Source organism: Semicossyphus pulcher, unplaced genomic scaffold, assembly GCF_022749685.1.
Source record: "Semicossyphus pulcher isolate SPU_LCO1_2020_fin unplaced genomic scaffold, fSemPul1.0.p SCAF_3, whole genome shotgun sequence".
NCBI lineage: Eukaryota > Metazoa > Chordata > Actinopteri > Labriformes > Labridae > Semicossyphus > Semicossyphus pulcher.
The window spans coordinates 18,153,540-18,171,744 of NW_027211704.1; the positions used below are offsets into that span (position 1 = coordinate 18,153,540).

Here is an 18,205-nt window from a genome sequence, read left to right on the forward strand (position 1 = left end):
TAGAGCCAAATTATCACTGCACAATGCTGGGGTCGACACAGTCTAACAGTTTAACCACCAAGATGCGTTCACAGATATCACGCCAACGCTGCAACTCTCAGATCACGGAATTCACCGTGGTTTACTTGTTCCTTAAAAATTCAGCTCAAGTCTAGACAAGCCACATTTGATCTGTTCAAAGTCAATGGGCATCTCCTTTCTGTCTGTCCTGGGGGCAAACCTGAGGGTCATGATTTTGGTATGTATTCAAACGTCCCAATTTTCATTCAAAAACACAAAAATGAATAGTCCTGTAAAAGTTGAAACATATTTTAGAAGTATTTCCCATTTCCTGTGATATCATCAACACTGTTTATCTTGGTATATAATAATCACTTGCTGTGATATAAATGGCACATGTAGAATTAGACATGTAAAGTCTTGTGATAAGAGAAAAATAAAAACTAGTTTGACATAAGAACTGTGTTGTCAAACCAGGAGAGTGACTTTCAGTTTCATCATTTCTACATTGAACAGAAACACATATAGCTACTATCACTTAATCTGTAATGAACTGTTGATTTCCATACAGTAGCAAACGAGTCCATTAAAAGGAAAGCCTTTAGGATGTTGGTTTGTAATGCACAGCAGACATGGGTAATAAGGTCATGTTAGGATATATGAATACAGTAGACCTGATACTACTTTACAGTGGTGTGCCTTCATTAATGGCTGAAGGTCATTAGCTTGTCATTGTCAGATTGTATTCTGATCTGAGAATATTTAAGTTTTGCTACTAGTAATAAGAAACAGTTGGGTCCATTTAAACTTAAGTGGACAAGTAGCCTATGTTACATTTGATCAAGTTAATTTAAATGTATTTAGTGAAAGGTGTTACTTTTGGGTTGTTTTCGAATATGTTTAACTTAGAGTTGATTTCATTACAGCTGTCCATTCTTTCATCTATTTGCCATTATTGTATTTTTTACCCTGGCTAGATTACTTTTTGGCTCGCATACTTACCTGCATGCTGTGTATCAATGGCTGGGAAACCAAAAACTATTTCTGGGACAATAAATCGAAATGGCCTGGTTCCTTTGCAGGGCTGGTGGGCTTGAGCCAGACACTAAGTGTGTAGACACTAATCGTGGTAAAACTGTATCAAAAGAGGTATTGGGTCAGATAAAGATAGCAAACTGCATCTGTTTCCCTATGACAGTGGGTTTAGTGAAAGGTCACGTGGTTTACAGGATTAAAGTCTACGTAACGCTCTGCTGCCGTCTAGTGGTAGAAAACGAGAGGAATGTAAACCTAAAAATGGATTAGTTGAATACACGTTGCCCTCTCTGGTTCAAAAACAATAACTATGTCCATGTGAGAAGAACAATTAAGTTGTTTCAATGTTAGAATGGGCTAAAATACCATCAATAGGGACTCCCTGCCCGTAAACCGCCCACACAGTAGCGGAAAAGTGGATGATCTGTGCGGTGTTCACAGACACTTCTTAAGCTCGTTATTTTTACTGCTTTAGTTATGAATTCGATTAATATGACAATTCAAAGCAAGTTCAAGTTTCACCCAATGACAGCAATAGCAAATTAGTCCATTGAAGGATTGGTTTACATGCTGGCTATTGTATATTTTTGCAATAAAGTTATCCATAGGCAGAATTTGTAACAGATTGGAGAAATACATAAACAATGTGAGCATTAGAAATGTATCGATTATTACGACAAATTAACAAAATGAGTAAAATTGACCACTGGTATAATGGTCTTATCGACTTTGATTACTTAAGTTAATTTGGGTGCATTTTTTTATACCGCGTGTCGGAAATGCGGTTACCATGGTAAATACTTTGTGTTTGTAAGTTGCTAAATGTTTCGACCGCACCTGAAGGCAACACAGCGTTGCTTTACTTTTACTGGGCTGAAGAATTACCCTCTTCAACAAAATTACCTTTAGGAGGACTACGCCTTATTTTAATGTTCGTACTGTAATCGTCCACTCGTTCAGAATACTGAGACGTAACTTGAGGACTGGGTGTTGTTTTCATCAGCTCGTTTGTCAACGTGTATACAAATAAACTTTCAGCTCAAATCTGGGAGACTGCGGTGAGCCAATGGAGAGCGGATTGTATGGATGCAGATGAGGCACGATGCTAGCTAGCTAAGTAGCTACTAAGGTAAGAGCATATAGTAGAGGAATGCAAGTTTTGTTTGACTTTCTTTAAATGCAAATGCACAATGTGTTGCCTATAATGCTACCAAAACCGTTTTTCCTTGAAACATTCGTGTTTTGGAGCGGGTATTTAAAGGTCTGGGGAAATTCTACAGCTGAAGGAAGTTTCTAAACTTTCAGTAGCTATTCAGAGCCGAGGCCCAGCAGCTCCATGAAGCTGACATAGCGGGTGGATGCAATGGATAAATAGACACCTTGAATTTATTTTATTTTTTTAAGATTTCTTTTTAACCAGAGAGATTTTTATGAAGTTACCTGAGACATTGTTTAATTCCCAAGTCGGCCCAGGTCAAATTCCTTGTGACTGTATAAAACTAGAAACTAGTTTCATTTACACAGCTGATGTCCTCAGATGCACATTTAAGGTGTTTATTATTACTACTATTATTACTAAAGGTAAACAGGTAAACCACTGAAATGTATTTTTTCCTTGTAATATACAACATACATACAAAGAGTTCACTTGGTCATAAATCGCAGTCCCTGGCCTGTTTATTGTGTGTGACTTGTTTGTAAAAGAGAACCAAAGTTTAAAGGTGTACCGTAAACTGAATACAGGTATGAGAAGTTATGCGCTTGCAACATCCTCTTTCAGCAGAAACACACAACACTTAAACAAGACATATCTGAGAGGAACAGTGAAATTCAACATACATGATTAATGCTTTTTGTTTCCTCACTCAGAGTTGTTATAAGCTGGTAGTTTACCTTTTACTAAATGGTTCGTAGAAACATAGTTTTAACCTGATTACATGTTTGTTTCACTGCCATGGTCTCATTAGCTGGTTTGTGATTTCTGTGCATTGAGATATTTCTGCTGTCTACACATTCCTGAGCATTGAACCATGGGGGCAAGAGGACAGAAGCAGCTTAACCCCTAAACCCCACTGACCTGCCAGCAGGACATTGATTACAATCACTGCCCTGCAGCCAACTTCATTCAAACTCACAAAACTGTATTTAAAACTAAATTTTAAAGCATAGAGAGATGCCAAATATGAGTATTGTAGAAATAAGTATGACAGGATGCACAAAACATTTATAAATGTATTAGTTTAATGTCAAGGCTCAGCCTTGGTTTGTATTTTGAATTCAGTGACATCACATTTTAGAGGAGCCTCAAGTTTGTCTTTTCACTCTCAGCCACTGTCTAAGGGTTTGGTAAGTTTAGAATAGATCTTGATTTGCATGTTGGTGCACACACTTCTAATTCAGCGATCCACATCAAACACTCAACTTCTGCACTCTTGCTCATTTAAGATACATGTAGTGTTTTCCACATCCTCAGTAAATTAGAGCCTTTAGGCATCATGAAGCTTATTGCTGCACGCCTGCAGGCACACGGGAGGGAACCCAGCCACCTCAAGGCTTGTTTTGTTTGCCTTTTGAAGCTTTAGGATTCGTAGCACATTAGTGCAACTTTATAGCCTCTTTTTATGACACCACCTCGATGCAAACATTATTACAGCTTAATGATCTACTAGGATGTGGTGGAAAAACCTTTCTGCCAAAAAATTGAGGAGAAATTGTGTGATCCCCTGGCAGCTGATGGCTCTACACACGGCGGCAGCAGCAGTCTAGCCGTACATTATAAAAGGACTCAGGAATATTTAAAGAATTTGTTTAGCCAGCTGCTGTGTTGCCTACATAAAGCCCCTCTCTCTTCCCCTCAGGGAGCACTGGTTCATATAAACTAACCATGACATCCACCAACTGTCTACTTCAATTCTGAGTGTCTGTGGTGTAGAAAAGTTGGTGGGAAGTAGTTGAAGTTCTCTTAACTTCACAGTCGCCGTAGCTGCTACAAAACTATTTGGGTCAGTCTTTGTAAAACTTCTTAACTGTAGTTTCGCAGGGTCAGAGGAGATTGCTCTTCCTTTGCATGACTGCTCTTTCCTCATATCTGATCATAGGCTATCAAACTGCTTGGTATGCAGCCTGTTTACAAAAGACGCTGCTCTGCACTATTATGTTATTAGCATACAGAAGCTGGTAGATGATAAGCCTCCATTCAGCCTCTCTTTACACACACACTCAGTGGCCAGTATTTTAGGATCAGCTTTAACTAATTCTGTCTAAGTTCACCGTCCTGCAGCAAATCCTGCCTTAATGACAGTTCTATGTTCAGGTTTTGTTGCAACTATTTCAGAGAGGATTTAGGATGGGGATTCAGCTGTATGATCATTTTATATCTGTGGCTTATGGTGGTGTATTGAATTATATCATTTCTATAAATTGAGTCAGGTGACCCCTTGAATTGTGCCAATAAAATGATCAGTCCTAAAGACTACGGTCGACTTGTATATCAGTAAATCAATCAATCAGTTTTTATTAATGTAGTGACAAATCATAAAAGTTATCTCATGCATAAAGAGCAGGTCTAGACGGTACTCTGTGTTATATTATTTACAGAGAGACCCAACATTAATCCACCATGAGCAAGCACTTTGCAACAGTGGCAAAATAAACTTCCTTCTCTGCGCTTTTGTTTTTTGCTGCTTCATTGATCACAATGCAAGAGCAACAGCATGGCAGCGTGTAAACTTAGAAAAATGCTTCAATATTACCCTTCAGTGTCATTTTTTTTCCACAATGTTTTTACCAGGAGCCCAGTCGTCCACATGGTGCTCATCCTCTGCCAAAGAAATTGAGCTGTTGGTTAAAACCGGTTAAAAAAAACAACACAAGCAGTTTCAAGTTAAGAATCAGGGTTTCTCTGATGATCTTCAGCAAACACAAGAGGTCAGAAGGGGCTTTGAGCTGCTCTTAGCTTGTTTAGAGGTGCCCAGCTTGTTTTTACGTTAGCATTCCTGTAGTCCTCATTGTTAACAACGCTTTTACCAGGAGCCGAATTACCCACTGTGGTCTGTTTCTCTCCAAAACAAATGTACCCAGAAAATGAATTGCATAATTTTATTTTATTTTTTGGCTTAAAAAGTTGGTGTCTCTCCCACTAACTGTAGCTCACTAGCGGCTAATATCCTTTGTTAGGTTAAAAGATGTAGTTAAAAAGACTGAAAAGGGAAGACAGTTGTGGGCTTTAAATGTGAATAGGTCTGGCTGGCCGATGGTGTGCTTCTTGCAGGTAGAACTTGAGACTCTTGTAGGCTGATATGGTCATTTTGTGCAGCACCAAACTGAGGAGTCACAGAGTCAAAGTTTAAACTGACAAAATTAAGAGTCAGGAATAGCCCTAACCCTGATGCCACATTAGTGTTTACTACTTGTACCTGACAAACTAGCGATTAAGGATGTTTTGTGCTGGATTTGATGGATTCGGTCCCTCTTTTTACTTCAAATGCAGGTTTTAGAACGATGACACAGCTTCAAAACACATCAGTAGTTTTCAGGTATAATAAGTAAGATTTTCCTAGAAAAATAAAATATAGACTTTTACAAATATAATATAGCTCCACACTTATGGGTCTCTATACATGTGTGTTGGTGAGTGTGTGTGCAGACCCTTCCCTCTGCGTCTATTCTGTTGTTTTGCTTTGCACAGGCCGTTTTCAGGAGGGCCGCTGTTGTGGTTCCCTGAGCCAATCACAGCGTGTAGGTGAGTGTGGGCGTGGTTCAAATGAGCAACTGGGCCCCATTCAGACTGGCGAACATGGTGAAAGAGCGATGCAGAGTTGGCCTTCTTTCTGTTAGACAGGTAGGTAGGTAGGCCTTAAACCGACGAAAACATGCTAGCGCAAAGGTAACTGTGATTCTGTCGGTGTTAGCTCGGCAGGGTGGGCGTGTTCTCGCGAGTGAGAGTGAGCTTCTGGTGACGAAGGGGCCCAGTTTGAATGTGTTGTTGACAAAATGCAAGGAAAAATCCTACTTATTATACCTTTGATTCATATTCAAATATATGTAAAACACATATATATAGGCCTATGTGTTGGCTCACATATACGCTAATATTGATCGATCTAGCTGGCAGCTGCTAGTGCCAATAAACCCAATAAACTCAGCAAAAAGCAGGAGATCAGACTGAATATTTGATAGCATTGTGAAAGCCAAATGTGAAGGCATCTGTGAAACCTAAAAGCAGAAGCTACTTCACCAAATACCTTCTGCCTCATTTTATCACTGTGGCTGCTGCTTCCTCGGTGCCATGTCATCCGAGATCTGATTCTTGAGTGTCTGGGAATTGCTGGACATTTTTTTTGTGGGTGTCGGAGCCCCAACATTCCTGGAAAGCCAAAATGAATATTGGGATTCAGAGTGAATGTGAACCATGCAGTTACAGAGCAGGTGCTGCCTCTGTGTCTCTGTAAATCATGCGGACGATCCCACCACCAAGTGTTTGCCGCTTCTTTTTTTTTTTAGTGCTGGCAAAAATGTGGTCTTGGCTTTGGTATTCTGAGAGGAGTCAAAGTTTAGAAAGCTTTTAGTAAATCTAAGCCAGAACATTTTATTTCCTAACTTGTTACCCAGTTTAACTTAAGAACCAGGAGATGGCAGCACAAAAGCATTTGATCTTTGTACAAGCAGAGCTGAAATATCGCACTCACAGTTTATTGTTGTCATTATAAGAAACCAGAGGAGGTCAAGAGGAGCGTGAGAGAGTCATCAACAGTCACTTATCAAGTAACAGAGTCATATATATCCAGCGTTGAACGCATGATGTATTGCCTTATATATTTAAAAGGTGCCCTTTAATGATGGACCTACAAGTTAAAGATAATGTTTGAGTGTTGAATGTGGTGGTTTAAAAACAATAGCAAGTATCCAGATCAGAAGGTTTAATCTTCAATTTTACTTTCTGTTTTAAATATTCAGTTTACTCTCACAAAAAGAAAAACAGAACATTTTTATATTTAAATACTTGGGACCAGTTATTTTTTGTCATATGCGTAAAAATGCCTCAAAGTAGTGCACTTAGTTGGCAGTTATTTTGCTGACAATCAACCAGTTAAGCTCTAAAACTGACACTACACTTCAGTGCTGCTGCTCACATATCTTTGTCATAATGTTTGGTTTTTATGGTACGTGATTATACCAGTGGGAAATTTCGGCAGTTGACACGACTTATCTATAAGAACACTGATAAGACGCGTCATTTCTCAGAGTCTCTGTCATTGTTGACGACACAGTCAGACGGTGACTCCGAGTTATACGATCCTGACTCAAGAGTTCAGCCTCTGTTTGAGGCCACTCCTCTCAGCAGGCAGCACTTTGTCAGAGCCGCTCTCTCATTCCTGTCCAGACTCCACACAGCGACGCTTTACTACAGCTCTCAGGGGACAGTTTCACTCTTTGGATTTTAACACTTTTATTAGTTTCTTTAAGTAAGTAACTTTTTTTCTGATGTCCAATTTACTGGGTTTCATGTACTGCATGTGTGTTTGAATTAATCTAGTGTCCTCTGGGTGGATTTGGATTTATGTGAATACCTGCTGTCAAGTATACTTGAGTTAATATGTAATCATAAATTCATGCTTGTACATGCTGTATGTCAGTGTGGAGTGATTGTTTTCTCTGTGGTACTTAGACTGACACTTTAATCAATGAAGGAGAAATGCCTTCAGCTAGTGTTTTCTGTAGTTTCACCTTCAGGGTAGAGACAACAGTGTGTGATTGATTTCTCCAAACACATTCTGAAACAAGAGCCCCTTCTTAAGTGTATTCTTTGTGTATGTGATAGTCTATTCCAAAATAGAAAATATAACACAATGCAGAAATCTATATGTCCAAATTAGATCAGCAAAGTGTTGCAGACTGCTCATAATAATGAGAAATCATATACATTGCATCACACTGCCTCAGCCGTTTCAATCCCCACCTTTTAAAGCTTAGCAGCATTACATGGGCAGCGGTGAGTTGAGCGTCCGCTGGGTTTTTCCGGGATTTCTGTGATTAGCACATATCGCACTGCGAGTGGGAATCTGAAACCTCTTGGAGACGTGGACCCAGACCCAGCTTTTAAAGCACTGCATGAGATATTAAATGAATAGTTGTTTAATTAACATGACCAACATGAACCGCTGCTGCTTTGAGATTCGTTCAGGTTATTTATCCAGCGAGATTGGCAAGCATGACGACTCCAGCGTTTCAGATTGGAAGAGTTTCTGCTTTTCTCTGCGTGATTCATTGGATTTGAAAAACTTTAACCCATTGACCACTATGCCAGTCAATGTGTGCGATATTTTTTAGTATACAAATGTAACCTACTGATACAGATTGTGCGAACCTTTCTGCCAAACCTTGCGCGTGTTTCCGTTTGTTTTTCACCTCTGTGTGGTGTTGTTTCAGTGTCCTGCACATCAGCTGTTTCGCCTTAATATTGCAAACACAGCAGCCAATTATCAGTAAGTTAGGGGTGTGAAGGCTGTAGTCAGAGTCATATGAGCCGAGTGGAGGATGTGTCATGTTCAGACAGTAGTTTTCGTTAATCCATGTGACTGGATGTAATGCAGAAAACTGTTGTTTGTTGCAGCCCATGACTTCAATACATTTAGTTATTCCTCCAAACAATGGCTGCCAACCAAGCAAACCCTCCCTCTGCGTCTGTGTGCAATCACCGCTACATTCCTGAGACCTCTTGGTTAATAATCTAACAAAGTTTTTATTTGACACCAGCTCATATGTGTCTGTGTGCATACGGAGAGCACTTATCTGAAGGAGCGCGATAATGACGATCATATGACATCAGAGGCCAACAAACAGGCAGTCACAGGAAACACCCCAGACTTGGCAACATGTGTGTGTGTGTGTGTGCTCATGCTGCGGGAGACTGTGACTGCACCTGACTGTATGGTCACACCTGAATCACCACAGCAACGGGTCACATGATGTTGTAATGGCAGTCTTTGGAAAGCTTGTGTTAATGCTGTTTGGCTTTAGATATAGTTTTGGGATTTGACTGCTCATCATCTTTTGTTTGTAGCTTAATGACTAGTTAATTGTAATCCCAATTACCATGCAGGTCTTTTTTTACACCCTCAGTCAGCGTTGAATATTTTAAACTCATTACTATGGTTGTGTACTTCTCTGTAATGTAGCACAGTGTTAACGATGTCACCTATAATATTCCTTCTCAGCAGAGGAACTCAAATCAATTTCCAACGCCTCTAAAAATATGAGATGTGCACATTTTCACGACCTATGCTACAAATGACCCCTCACTTGTGAATCTAAGTTTAATGTAGACCTGAAAAGGGTCGGAGCTGTCATGAGGGCTTAAACTGAAATCCTACTTTACAGGAAATGTTGAGAGTCGGCATCATCCACTGAGGAACAGCAACAAGAAGGCGATTTATGAACATGGAGGTCAACGGAGAGATCAGTGACACCGACAGCGGCATCATCCTGCATTCAGGTAAAACACTTGAAGCATTTTTTAAATATTAAGTAGCACAGCTGTTTAAGTCACACATGTAGGAAACACTGTGCACTGACACTGTTTTTTTTAGGCATTAAGTCTCGATGAAGTTTGCCAAAATAATATCAACTGATGGTGAAACATGTTCCTCCAATTTGTCTCAGGGTAAAACAACTTCTTGGAGTAAACATGCACAGCATCATTGATGTGATCATTAATGAAACATGCACTTTTGTTGTTCGGCTGCTTAAAGTCTTGATTCCTTGAAATCTACATCAGCGAGATCACGAGACCTTAAGTTTGAAGAAAACAATCCGGACTGCAGATCGTCCTCGGTTGGTTGCTCAGACGTGTCTGCGGGACAATGAGCAGCTTTTTTGAGCTAATTTAATTAATGAGAAAACAGAAAGTGGATTTAGAGTTTGCCTCTTTTCAAAGTTTGAACAGTTGCTTATCTAAATGTTCCTTTACTACTGAGACTCAAAATGAACAGAACGAACATGAACCACAGATTTAGATTCCATATTGCTTTAAAGAGTCAGTGCCTGGAGGAAAACACTTGCGATAACATGTCTACAACACCTGTCATAAATAATATGACGTATTGACTCCCTAAGGCCCAGTTATCTGTCATGTGAGAAACATCTATCTTGTAAATAAAGATGCTTCTCTGCTAAAGACACAATTTACTTCTAGCCGCTCAGCCTGCACGTCACCGCTGTGAAAACAGGACCCTCTCCTGAACATAAATCAGTACTGGCCTCTGTTGATGCAAGAAGCCCTGGTGTTTCAGAGAATATATTTAGAAGAATGACATAATTTCAGGGGAATAACACTTTAAACAATTTACAGATAACATGGAGTTAACAGCTCCTGCTGTGAGTCTCTTGGCAGCAGTGATAATTCATGTTTTTCATAAAACAGTTAATAGTTAAATACAGAAGTGGAGTGTAGATAAATCGAGCAGAAAGGTCCAGACAAAATGTATCATTGAACCTATAAGACACGGGACTAGCACAATAGAAGGTATAACCTGTTCATTTTGCAACACCTGGGCCTTGAACTCACAACCTTTGACACCGAGGACACATTGTGATCATGTTGATCTACACGGAGAAGTGCGAGACACAGAAGTGGTTTCACGTGATGATCACCAGGGTTGTTGCGACAGCTCTCCTCGAAAGGAAAATTCAAGCTAGTTAAAGACGCTCTTTTTTCCACTGAATGCAATAGATCACATGAGGATAACGTTTAAAAAATCATGACATAAAAATGTTGTAATTCAGTAAGACTGGATTTTAAATGAGAGTAACAGCACCATAGATCTATCAGAAAACGCTGTCAGACTTGTTTTCCCTGCACTCAGCAGTATCTGATTCGTTCTGGCCTTTCTGACATTCCTTGCGGCCTAATTGAGCCACGTGACGTCTCCTCTATACAATGAAAAGTTAAAGTCCACAATGAATGGGGGGATTGTCGCTCTCGGAAGAGGAATTCTTCCCCTTTTGTCGTGCTGTCACACTTCTTTCCTGTCGCACCTCAGATAGTTGTGAGCACCTGCAGGGATTCTGTTAATAATCTCTGAAGGTATGTAGCCTGAAGCCCCTCCCACCGCCCTGACACTAATCTTAATGTCATTAGTCACCACGGTGACAGACAGCAGCAGTCCAACACTCTCAAAGTGTTTATAGTTACGAAGATCACGACACCCATCGTGCATGCCAGTAATGAAAGCAATGATAACAACAACAGGTAGGTTCTGTTGAATGTAGCCTTTGTGTTTCACGAAGGGGCCTTGAGGGTGAATTTGTTATATCATGGAATTTAATTTATTAATTGATTCAAGATATTACTTAAATGATGGTTAATTTATTTCCAAAAAGATGTAAAATATTTCTTTTCTCCAGTACGTTTGAGTTGCTTTGTTTTTATTGTATTTGTCTGAGCATGAGAAGCGATACACTACTTTAAAGGAAGCATTAAATAGATGCTGTTTTTGTAATGTATTACCAAAGATTCAGGTATACCAATTATACTGGCAACTCTGTGTTTTTATATATGATTTTTTTGTCCAAAAATGTTGTCAATCAATCAACAGGAAATTCCTTAATATTGCCTGTTTCTGTGTTGATTAAATACATGAATAAGGTTAATTATCAGGTGAAAATATTTCCAAATATTTTCTGCTTTTCTTCTTCTCTCATTGATTTAATCGCCTTTTGGAGCCTTTGGACTGTAAACAGGTTTCCATTCCTACCAGGCTCGGGACATTTTAGAAAGTCTCTTCTTATGTTTATAGAGTTTAAATGTGTATAAAAATATTCACAATAATTCAAAGGTGAATTGCTATTTTCTTTTACTGATTCATATGTATTTCTTACTGGAATAAAATGTCTGACTGCTTTCAGTTTTGGCTCAATGAAAGCTAATTTACTCTTGATCTCATGTGTTGAGTACTGAGTAGAAAATGTGTATCTGCAGAAGTCACTTCATCTCTAATGAGTCCATCTGTTTGTGTCCTGTTCCATTCGCAGGCTCCGATAGCCCAACGACACACACCAAGGACGTGACCACACACACGCGGGCCATGAAGCTCAAACACCGGGATCTCCAAGACCGACTGGAGCTCTGCCTACTGGAGCTGAAGAAACTCTGCATCCGAGAAGCTGTAAGTAAAAGCAATCTACAAACGAACAGGCCAACAGAACGAAAACCCATGAGGCTGCAGTAAATTTGGAAGCAAATCACAGAACGAATGAGTCACATAATGATGATAATACAAGATCATTATAGGCTCATTAAGTAGACAAAATAAAACGGAGACATTTGTTCTGTAATTAGGCGAGCTGTGGCTCAATGTACCCGCCATGATCCGTGTGATCCAGCACCTTTTGTAAGATTAAATAGGTGGGGCAGGATATTAGATGACACACTTAACTGAATCTGAACCTGCAAGAGGAGACTTTTCATCCTTGTGTTCGGCCATGTCGACACTAATGTTAATATATTCAGTGGCTCAGAGGTTGCTTTCTTTCAAATGCTCTGCTGTCCACTCGACGACGGAAGATTTGGCCACGGTGATCAGCAGTTTAGAAAACACCAGCTGTCAGTGGTTCAGAGACATGGCCTTAATGCCACAGTGTTTCTCTCTGCTCAGTCACTCCCCTGAGAGGACACAAAGTTCTCCTCTTCTCCTTTGTGACGTTATTATTGTGCCTCTTACCACCGAGCGCAACACAGATATCCTCCCTTCCCTTTAAGACTACATTTTGTAGTGAAATTAGACCATGTAATGTGGCTGCAGCTGGATTTTTTAATGCATCATAGCTTTGAAGAGGTATCCTGCTGGTTCAGTTGTTCCCGTAACGGCCTGGATTTGTGTTCAGCATGATACTTCAGTCACACGTCAGCCCCTCATGCTCAATCTTTCCTGCGTCTTTCTCTTTCTGTGCTGCGAATGATCACATAAAGCCATAAAGTTGCCACATAAAGCTATTTCGAAACTGGACACATACTCCTTTGAAAGCCTCTCTGCCATGCGTCAGTGCTCCGGGGTAAAATCCCAGGACTGATCATTCTTTCCTGTTGACACTCGGGCTGGGCACTCCTGTCGGGACACGCTCAGGTGAACTAATAGGAGCCATGATGCCTCTCCCTGCTCTCAGTGACAAAAGAACAAGTAATCTCATTGGCAGTACTTCCATTTCTGTCTGTCTGCAGAGGTGGCTCGACGGGAATGACTCAAAGTAACAGTGTTTTTTTATGACTGTTTTTGGATGAAGTCAGTAACCGTGCGTTCTCATGCTGCAGGTCTGTTTCTGACACTGATACTCAACGCAGCGTGAAAGTGATACCTAAAGAATGTGTTGTGAAAGGAAATATCTGCAAACGAAGAATTATGCAACATATACGCCTCATCATGTAGAGAGAGCGGTATAAGATACTTGTAGATCATCCTATCACTGCCACAGACATCGCTGAGTGAACAGTTGATTTATTAAAACAAGTAAACTGAAAAGATTTATCAGCGTTTGAAGATTTTATTCTGATTAACTGTGTCACCAAGACAGGGTCTGACCCAAATAAAAACTTCAGAGCGTGTTCGAATGCCGCACTGTTTGATTTGTGGTATTGTCTGTTTGGTTTAGGAGTTGACAGGTCGGCTGCCAGATGATTACCCTCTGCTGCCGGGAGAGAAGCCTCCGCAGATTCGCAGACGTATCGGAGCTGCGTTCAAACTGGACGAACAAAGCATCCCTCAAGGAGAAGAGGTACAAACAGCATCTAAATACTGCAACACACAATGTCATCTTTTAAACAATGTTCCAGGAGTCACACTGTTGTCTCTCTTATCACCCTCGCGTAACTTTTTACAGGAGTCCGAGCTGAGTTTAGTGGATGCTGACTTGGCACTTCAGATGAAGATATACGAAGCGGCGCACAAGCTCTGTGAGGAGCGTCACATGAATAAGGCTGTCAGAAAGAGCCGCTTACAGCAGTGCAAGAGAGAGGAGAAGAAACTGAAACGGCTACAAGAGATGGCCTTTCAGCTGCGGCTGGAGCACGGACGATCATCGCCACTTCCTGCTTTTAATATTGCACAACTAGGTGAGAGGCTCCTGGATAATCTTGGATAGGCTTGACCACAAGTCTCTTTTGAAGATGGTTTGTGTAGGAAAGGAGTTGATTTTCATTGTTTCATCTGTATAAATACACAATTTAATCATGAAAATGTGTTTTGTCTGAATTTTCAGATCTGGGTACGTCTGATGACAGCTCTCTGTCTGATTCAGTCGTGCAGGATGAAGGTAAGAGTTACCTTGACCTGCTCTTCACTAGTAGAAATCTGTTGTGTTTTTGTGTAGCTGAGAGTAAGAGACTGACTCTATAATTTTAAAAGTAAAACAATGTTTGTCACACATCCAGTCGACCAAAATAACACTAAAAACAACTTCTGTTTTTCTCTAGAAGTCACAAGCCAGTCATCACAGCAGTCCTCCAGCCTCCCCTATCCGGGAGAGACGGATTCTCCCCAGCCTCCCCCTGTGTCCTCACAGTCCTTCGTCGACGGCCCTTACTTGTCTCCATCTGCAACTCCGCAGCCCCTGACCCCGAGCCAGTCTCCCCATCCGAGCCTGGACTCAACGCTCAGTTTGAACTCGAGCTCCGCGTATGACCCTCCTCCCATCCAGCACTCCCCGTGGACGGAGTCTAGTCTTGACCAACCGTACCAGAAGAGCAGGAAGTCGCGCTCCTCCAGCAAGACGAGGTAACACAGACCATCCATCATGGCCCCTTTCCTGTTCATCAAGTTTTAAGTCAAAGAAAAGTAGAGTGTTAAAAAAACACTAAGTGTGTGTTACTTGGAAGAGAAACGATACTGATAGGATTCTTTGGAATCTCTGGGCAAAAGATTGATGTAAAGATAATTCTCTAGATTTTATCACCTGTGAGGGTTAGTGTAGAGACAGCAAGGTGTGTTTGGGTTACATGGGATGCTTTGTATGTCCTCGTTGGTAGTGTTTATTGATAGTGAAGACAACATGGAGCCGGATAAAGACACTTCTACTTTTCAGTAATGCTAGACAAAATAGCTAAGCTGGCTAGCAAAGTGTCTGTCCAGTGAAAATCCTCTTATCTCTGCCCTGCATTACAAAGATGTCACAGATGTTCATGAATGTGCAACAGTGCCCTCTGGTTTTCCACCTGCGCTACAACAGTCGACAGAGAGAGCCCGCACCAAGCTATAAATCCTGCTGATTTCTAATAACACCTTCACACAGTCATAGATCTCAGGCTTTAGTTCAGTAGTCAATTGCTGTAATAAAAACTCCAGCCTGCATTAATGTGGCTTTCTTTTTGTCCGTGTTAGAGATTAAAGTCTTCAGTCTCTCAGTCAGGATATTTGTCAAGTATTTCAGATATTTTAACATGAAAAACATGAACTGAAAAACAAATTATAACATATTTGTGTGTTTGTTCAGCACTCCAACCAAAACTGAATTGCTGCCACCGTTGGAGGCCTGCCTAGCACAATCTGCTCTGCCCATGCAACTCTCCCATCTGAGGCTGAGCCGCGCCCAGTCTAGCAGCACGCCCTCCACACCGGAGATGCGTGTGCACAGACAGCTCTCCCTCAGGTAGCCGCACCTCAAAAACAAAACACACACACACCTGCATTTCACAGTGATATCATCTCATAAGAAGTGTGAGATGAACATATTTTGTTCAACAGTTTTTTTTGCCTACTAATGCTCTTGGTCATAATGTGTTGTGTGTGTTTGCACAGGTTATCCAACCCTGAATCTCCTTTGGAAAAAGACCGTGGTCGCACCAGAGGTCCTCGGAGGCGACTGACAGAATACTCTATAAAGTTACCAGAGACTCTCCCTCCTGCGGTGAACTTTGGAAACATCGCTAGCTCTGAGGACAGCAACTCCGAACACTCGTTTAATTCTTACAACAGCTCACTGTGTCAGGAGTTTCCCGGCAATTCGCCCAAGCAGTATCCGCCTGCATACCAGCACTCTAGCCCAGTTGGCAGCTACGGACCTCAAGCCTTCCCACGCACCGGCTTTTACCATAATCCCAGGCACCAGTCCAGCCCCAGTTTTCATAAAGCCTATTACAATGAAGAATTGGTCTACCCAAATGATCTGGATCTGGCACGGAGTTATTACGCCAAGCCGGCTCCTCCTCCTCCTTCTTCTTCAAACAGATACGACTATCGGTACCAAGACGCTACAATGCCCCACCAGAGAGCACAGCGGCCTCCTGACATCAGACTCTCCCCCTCCCCGGCTCAGTGGGACCATCCACACTACCGCTCCGCTGGTCTCCCGCAACAAGTAGTGACGGAGCAGCTCAAGTCGTGGCATCGACGCAGTCAGCTCAAAGCCCCCAGGTGCCGCTCTCTTGACAGACAGGGAGCAGTCAGAGTGAAAAACATGGCCGCTCGGGAGCAGACCTACTACCAGAATCAGAAGTATCATGAGCAGGTACGCAGAGAAAGTAATCCTCATCAATAGCTAATAATCTGTCTGTCAAAATTACCGTAACAAAGAGTCTAACATAACTTGGTGACTTTCTCATCACATTTCAAAAATGCATGATATTTACCTGTGCTTAGGGACATTTATTAAGCTGACACTGAAACAATAATAACTTCAAAGCAGCAACTCCTCATCTCTGCTCAGCTTATGGTTATAGGAAATATCTCAACCCTCTTGTGTCTTGGGTCAACATTTTGTCGAGTAGATTTTTGCTCTCTAAAAATTATTTCAAGTTGTGTACTTTTTTTTTTTCCAAATGTAGAACAAAAATAGGATTTTGTAGTTTTAGCAAAATGTGAAAAAGACATTGATATAAAACAAAGAGAAAAATACAGACATGAAACCGGACCATGGTCTGATGTTTTAATGATCAAGGAACTTACAAGTAAATGTCTCTAGATTTATGTTTATCTATAAATTTTATTTAGACACATCTCATTGTAGGTGCATGCAGTTTTTTAAGTACAAACACGTCCCTTCCAAAGAGGAAGTCAAATGGATGCAGCATTTCATAGGTATATGTGATGTATATTTAAGACAGGAAGTTCTCAATAGTCTGAACTCGCAATGGAATATGACAAAGTGTATCTACAACTAACCGCCAAAAGTCTTCTTGTTTAAATGAGAATATACATTTGAGTCCAACCAGATTAAATGTATTTCTTTATACATGTCAAATCTTAATCGTGCTTTTTCTTTTTTTAACCTTCAGGTTATCCAAAGACAGACTCTCCAAAGATCTGCAGATGACTCTCAGGCACACTGGGTTGTCGAGGACGGCTCTCACTACATGAGTCAAGTGTGAACTGAGGCCACATGAACTTCAACTGCAGCTGCGTTTATTCCCAAGTGACTCAGTCGGATTAACTGTTAGCGTCTGTAAAGACTTTTCTTTTTTCTTGAAAGTTCACATCATCATGTTCGCATGTCTGCCTGAATGAGGGAAAACAGAGGGGGGAAATTAAATGTTAAGTTCAGTCAAACACCTCTCTGTCACAGTGTCAGTGTGTAAAGTTGATTGCAGAGAGTAAAACCATTGTGTGTACCTGATGTTTTTATCCACTCTGTGAATTTTGTTTTGTACTAATTGTTACAGTTTAAGCATCAAACTGAATGCTTGTTAAATTAAATGAATTAAGAGCGGGGAAATAATCTATTTACTGATCCCTGCTTTAATCTATAACTGTTGTTTGCAATCAAGGTGTCCAAGGCTGACACTGTTAATCTGCTGCAATCTCAAAACAAGTCAAAAAAACATGTCATCAAATACAGGGTAATTTTGATATGATGAGCAGGTATTAATCAAAGAGTAATTGGCAGCAAAGCGGTTGGAGGTAGCCGGACGTCTGTGACAGAAGTGCACACGATAGTAAAAATATAACAAATGTGAATATTTTTTTAACAGGTTTACTAACTGTTCGGTCATTGTTAAAGTAAATTACAGAAGAATTATGTTGCATTTCCAAAAGCCCACATGTAAGGCTGCTTTAGGTTTCTAACCTTGCTGCATTAGATGTAGCTTTATGTAGCCAGAAAACACTGCCAAATAATGTGTGTGAGGATGTGCTCGAGACAGATGTTTACTTTTTGTTGAGGGTTGATCATTTGCTCCTCCTTTCTC

The 18,205-nt window shown here is 40.8% G+C and overlaps 1 protein-coding gene across 2 annotated transcripts; it reads left to right on the plus strand.

Annotated features, from left to right (window-relative positions):
* The first annotated feature begins 1,915 nt into the window (after positions 1-1,915).
* Positions 1,916-17,832, plus strand: inavab (innate immunity activator b). Of its 2 annotated transcripts, none has more exons than XM_069679092.1 (10): positions 1,916-2,164; positions 9,415-9,529; positions 12,067-12,200; positions 13,681-13,803; positions 13,909-14,140; positions 14,287-14,340; positions 14,501-14,801; positions 15,517-15,672; positions 15,822-16,530; positions 17,297-17,832. In XM_069679092.1, the coding sequence occupies exons 2-10, from the start codon at positions 9,469-9,471 to the stop codon at positions 17,387-17,389; spliced, it is 1,863 nt and encodes a 620-aa protein (XP_069535193.1). In that variant the 5' UTR covers positions 1,916-2,164; positions 9,415-9,468; the 3' UTR covers positions 17,390-17,832. The 2 variants fall into 2 exon arrangements, with proteins under 2 accessions (XP_069535193.1, XP_069535192.1); XM_069679091.1 differs by lacking the exon at positions 1,916-2,164 and adding an exon at positions 7,367-7,499.
* The last annotated feature ends 373 nt before the right edge of the window (positions 17,833-18,205 follow it).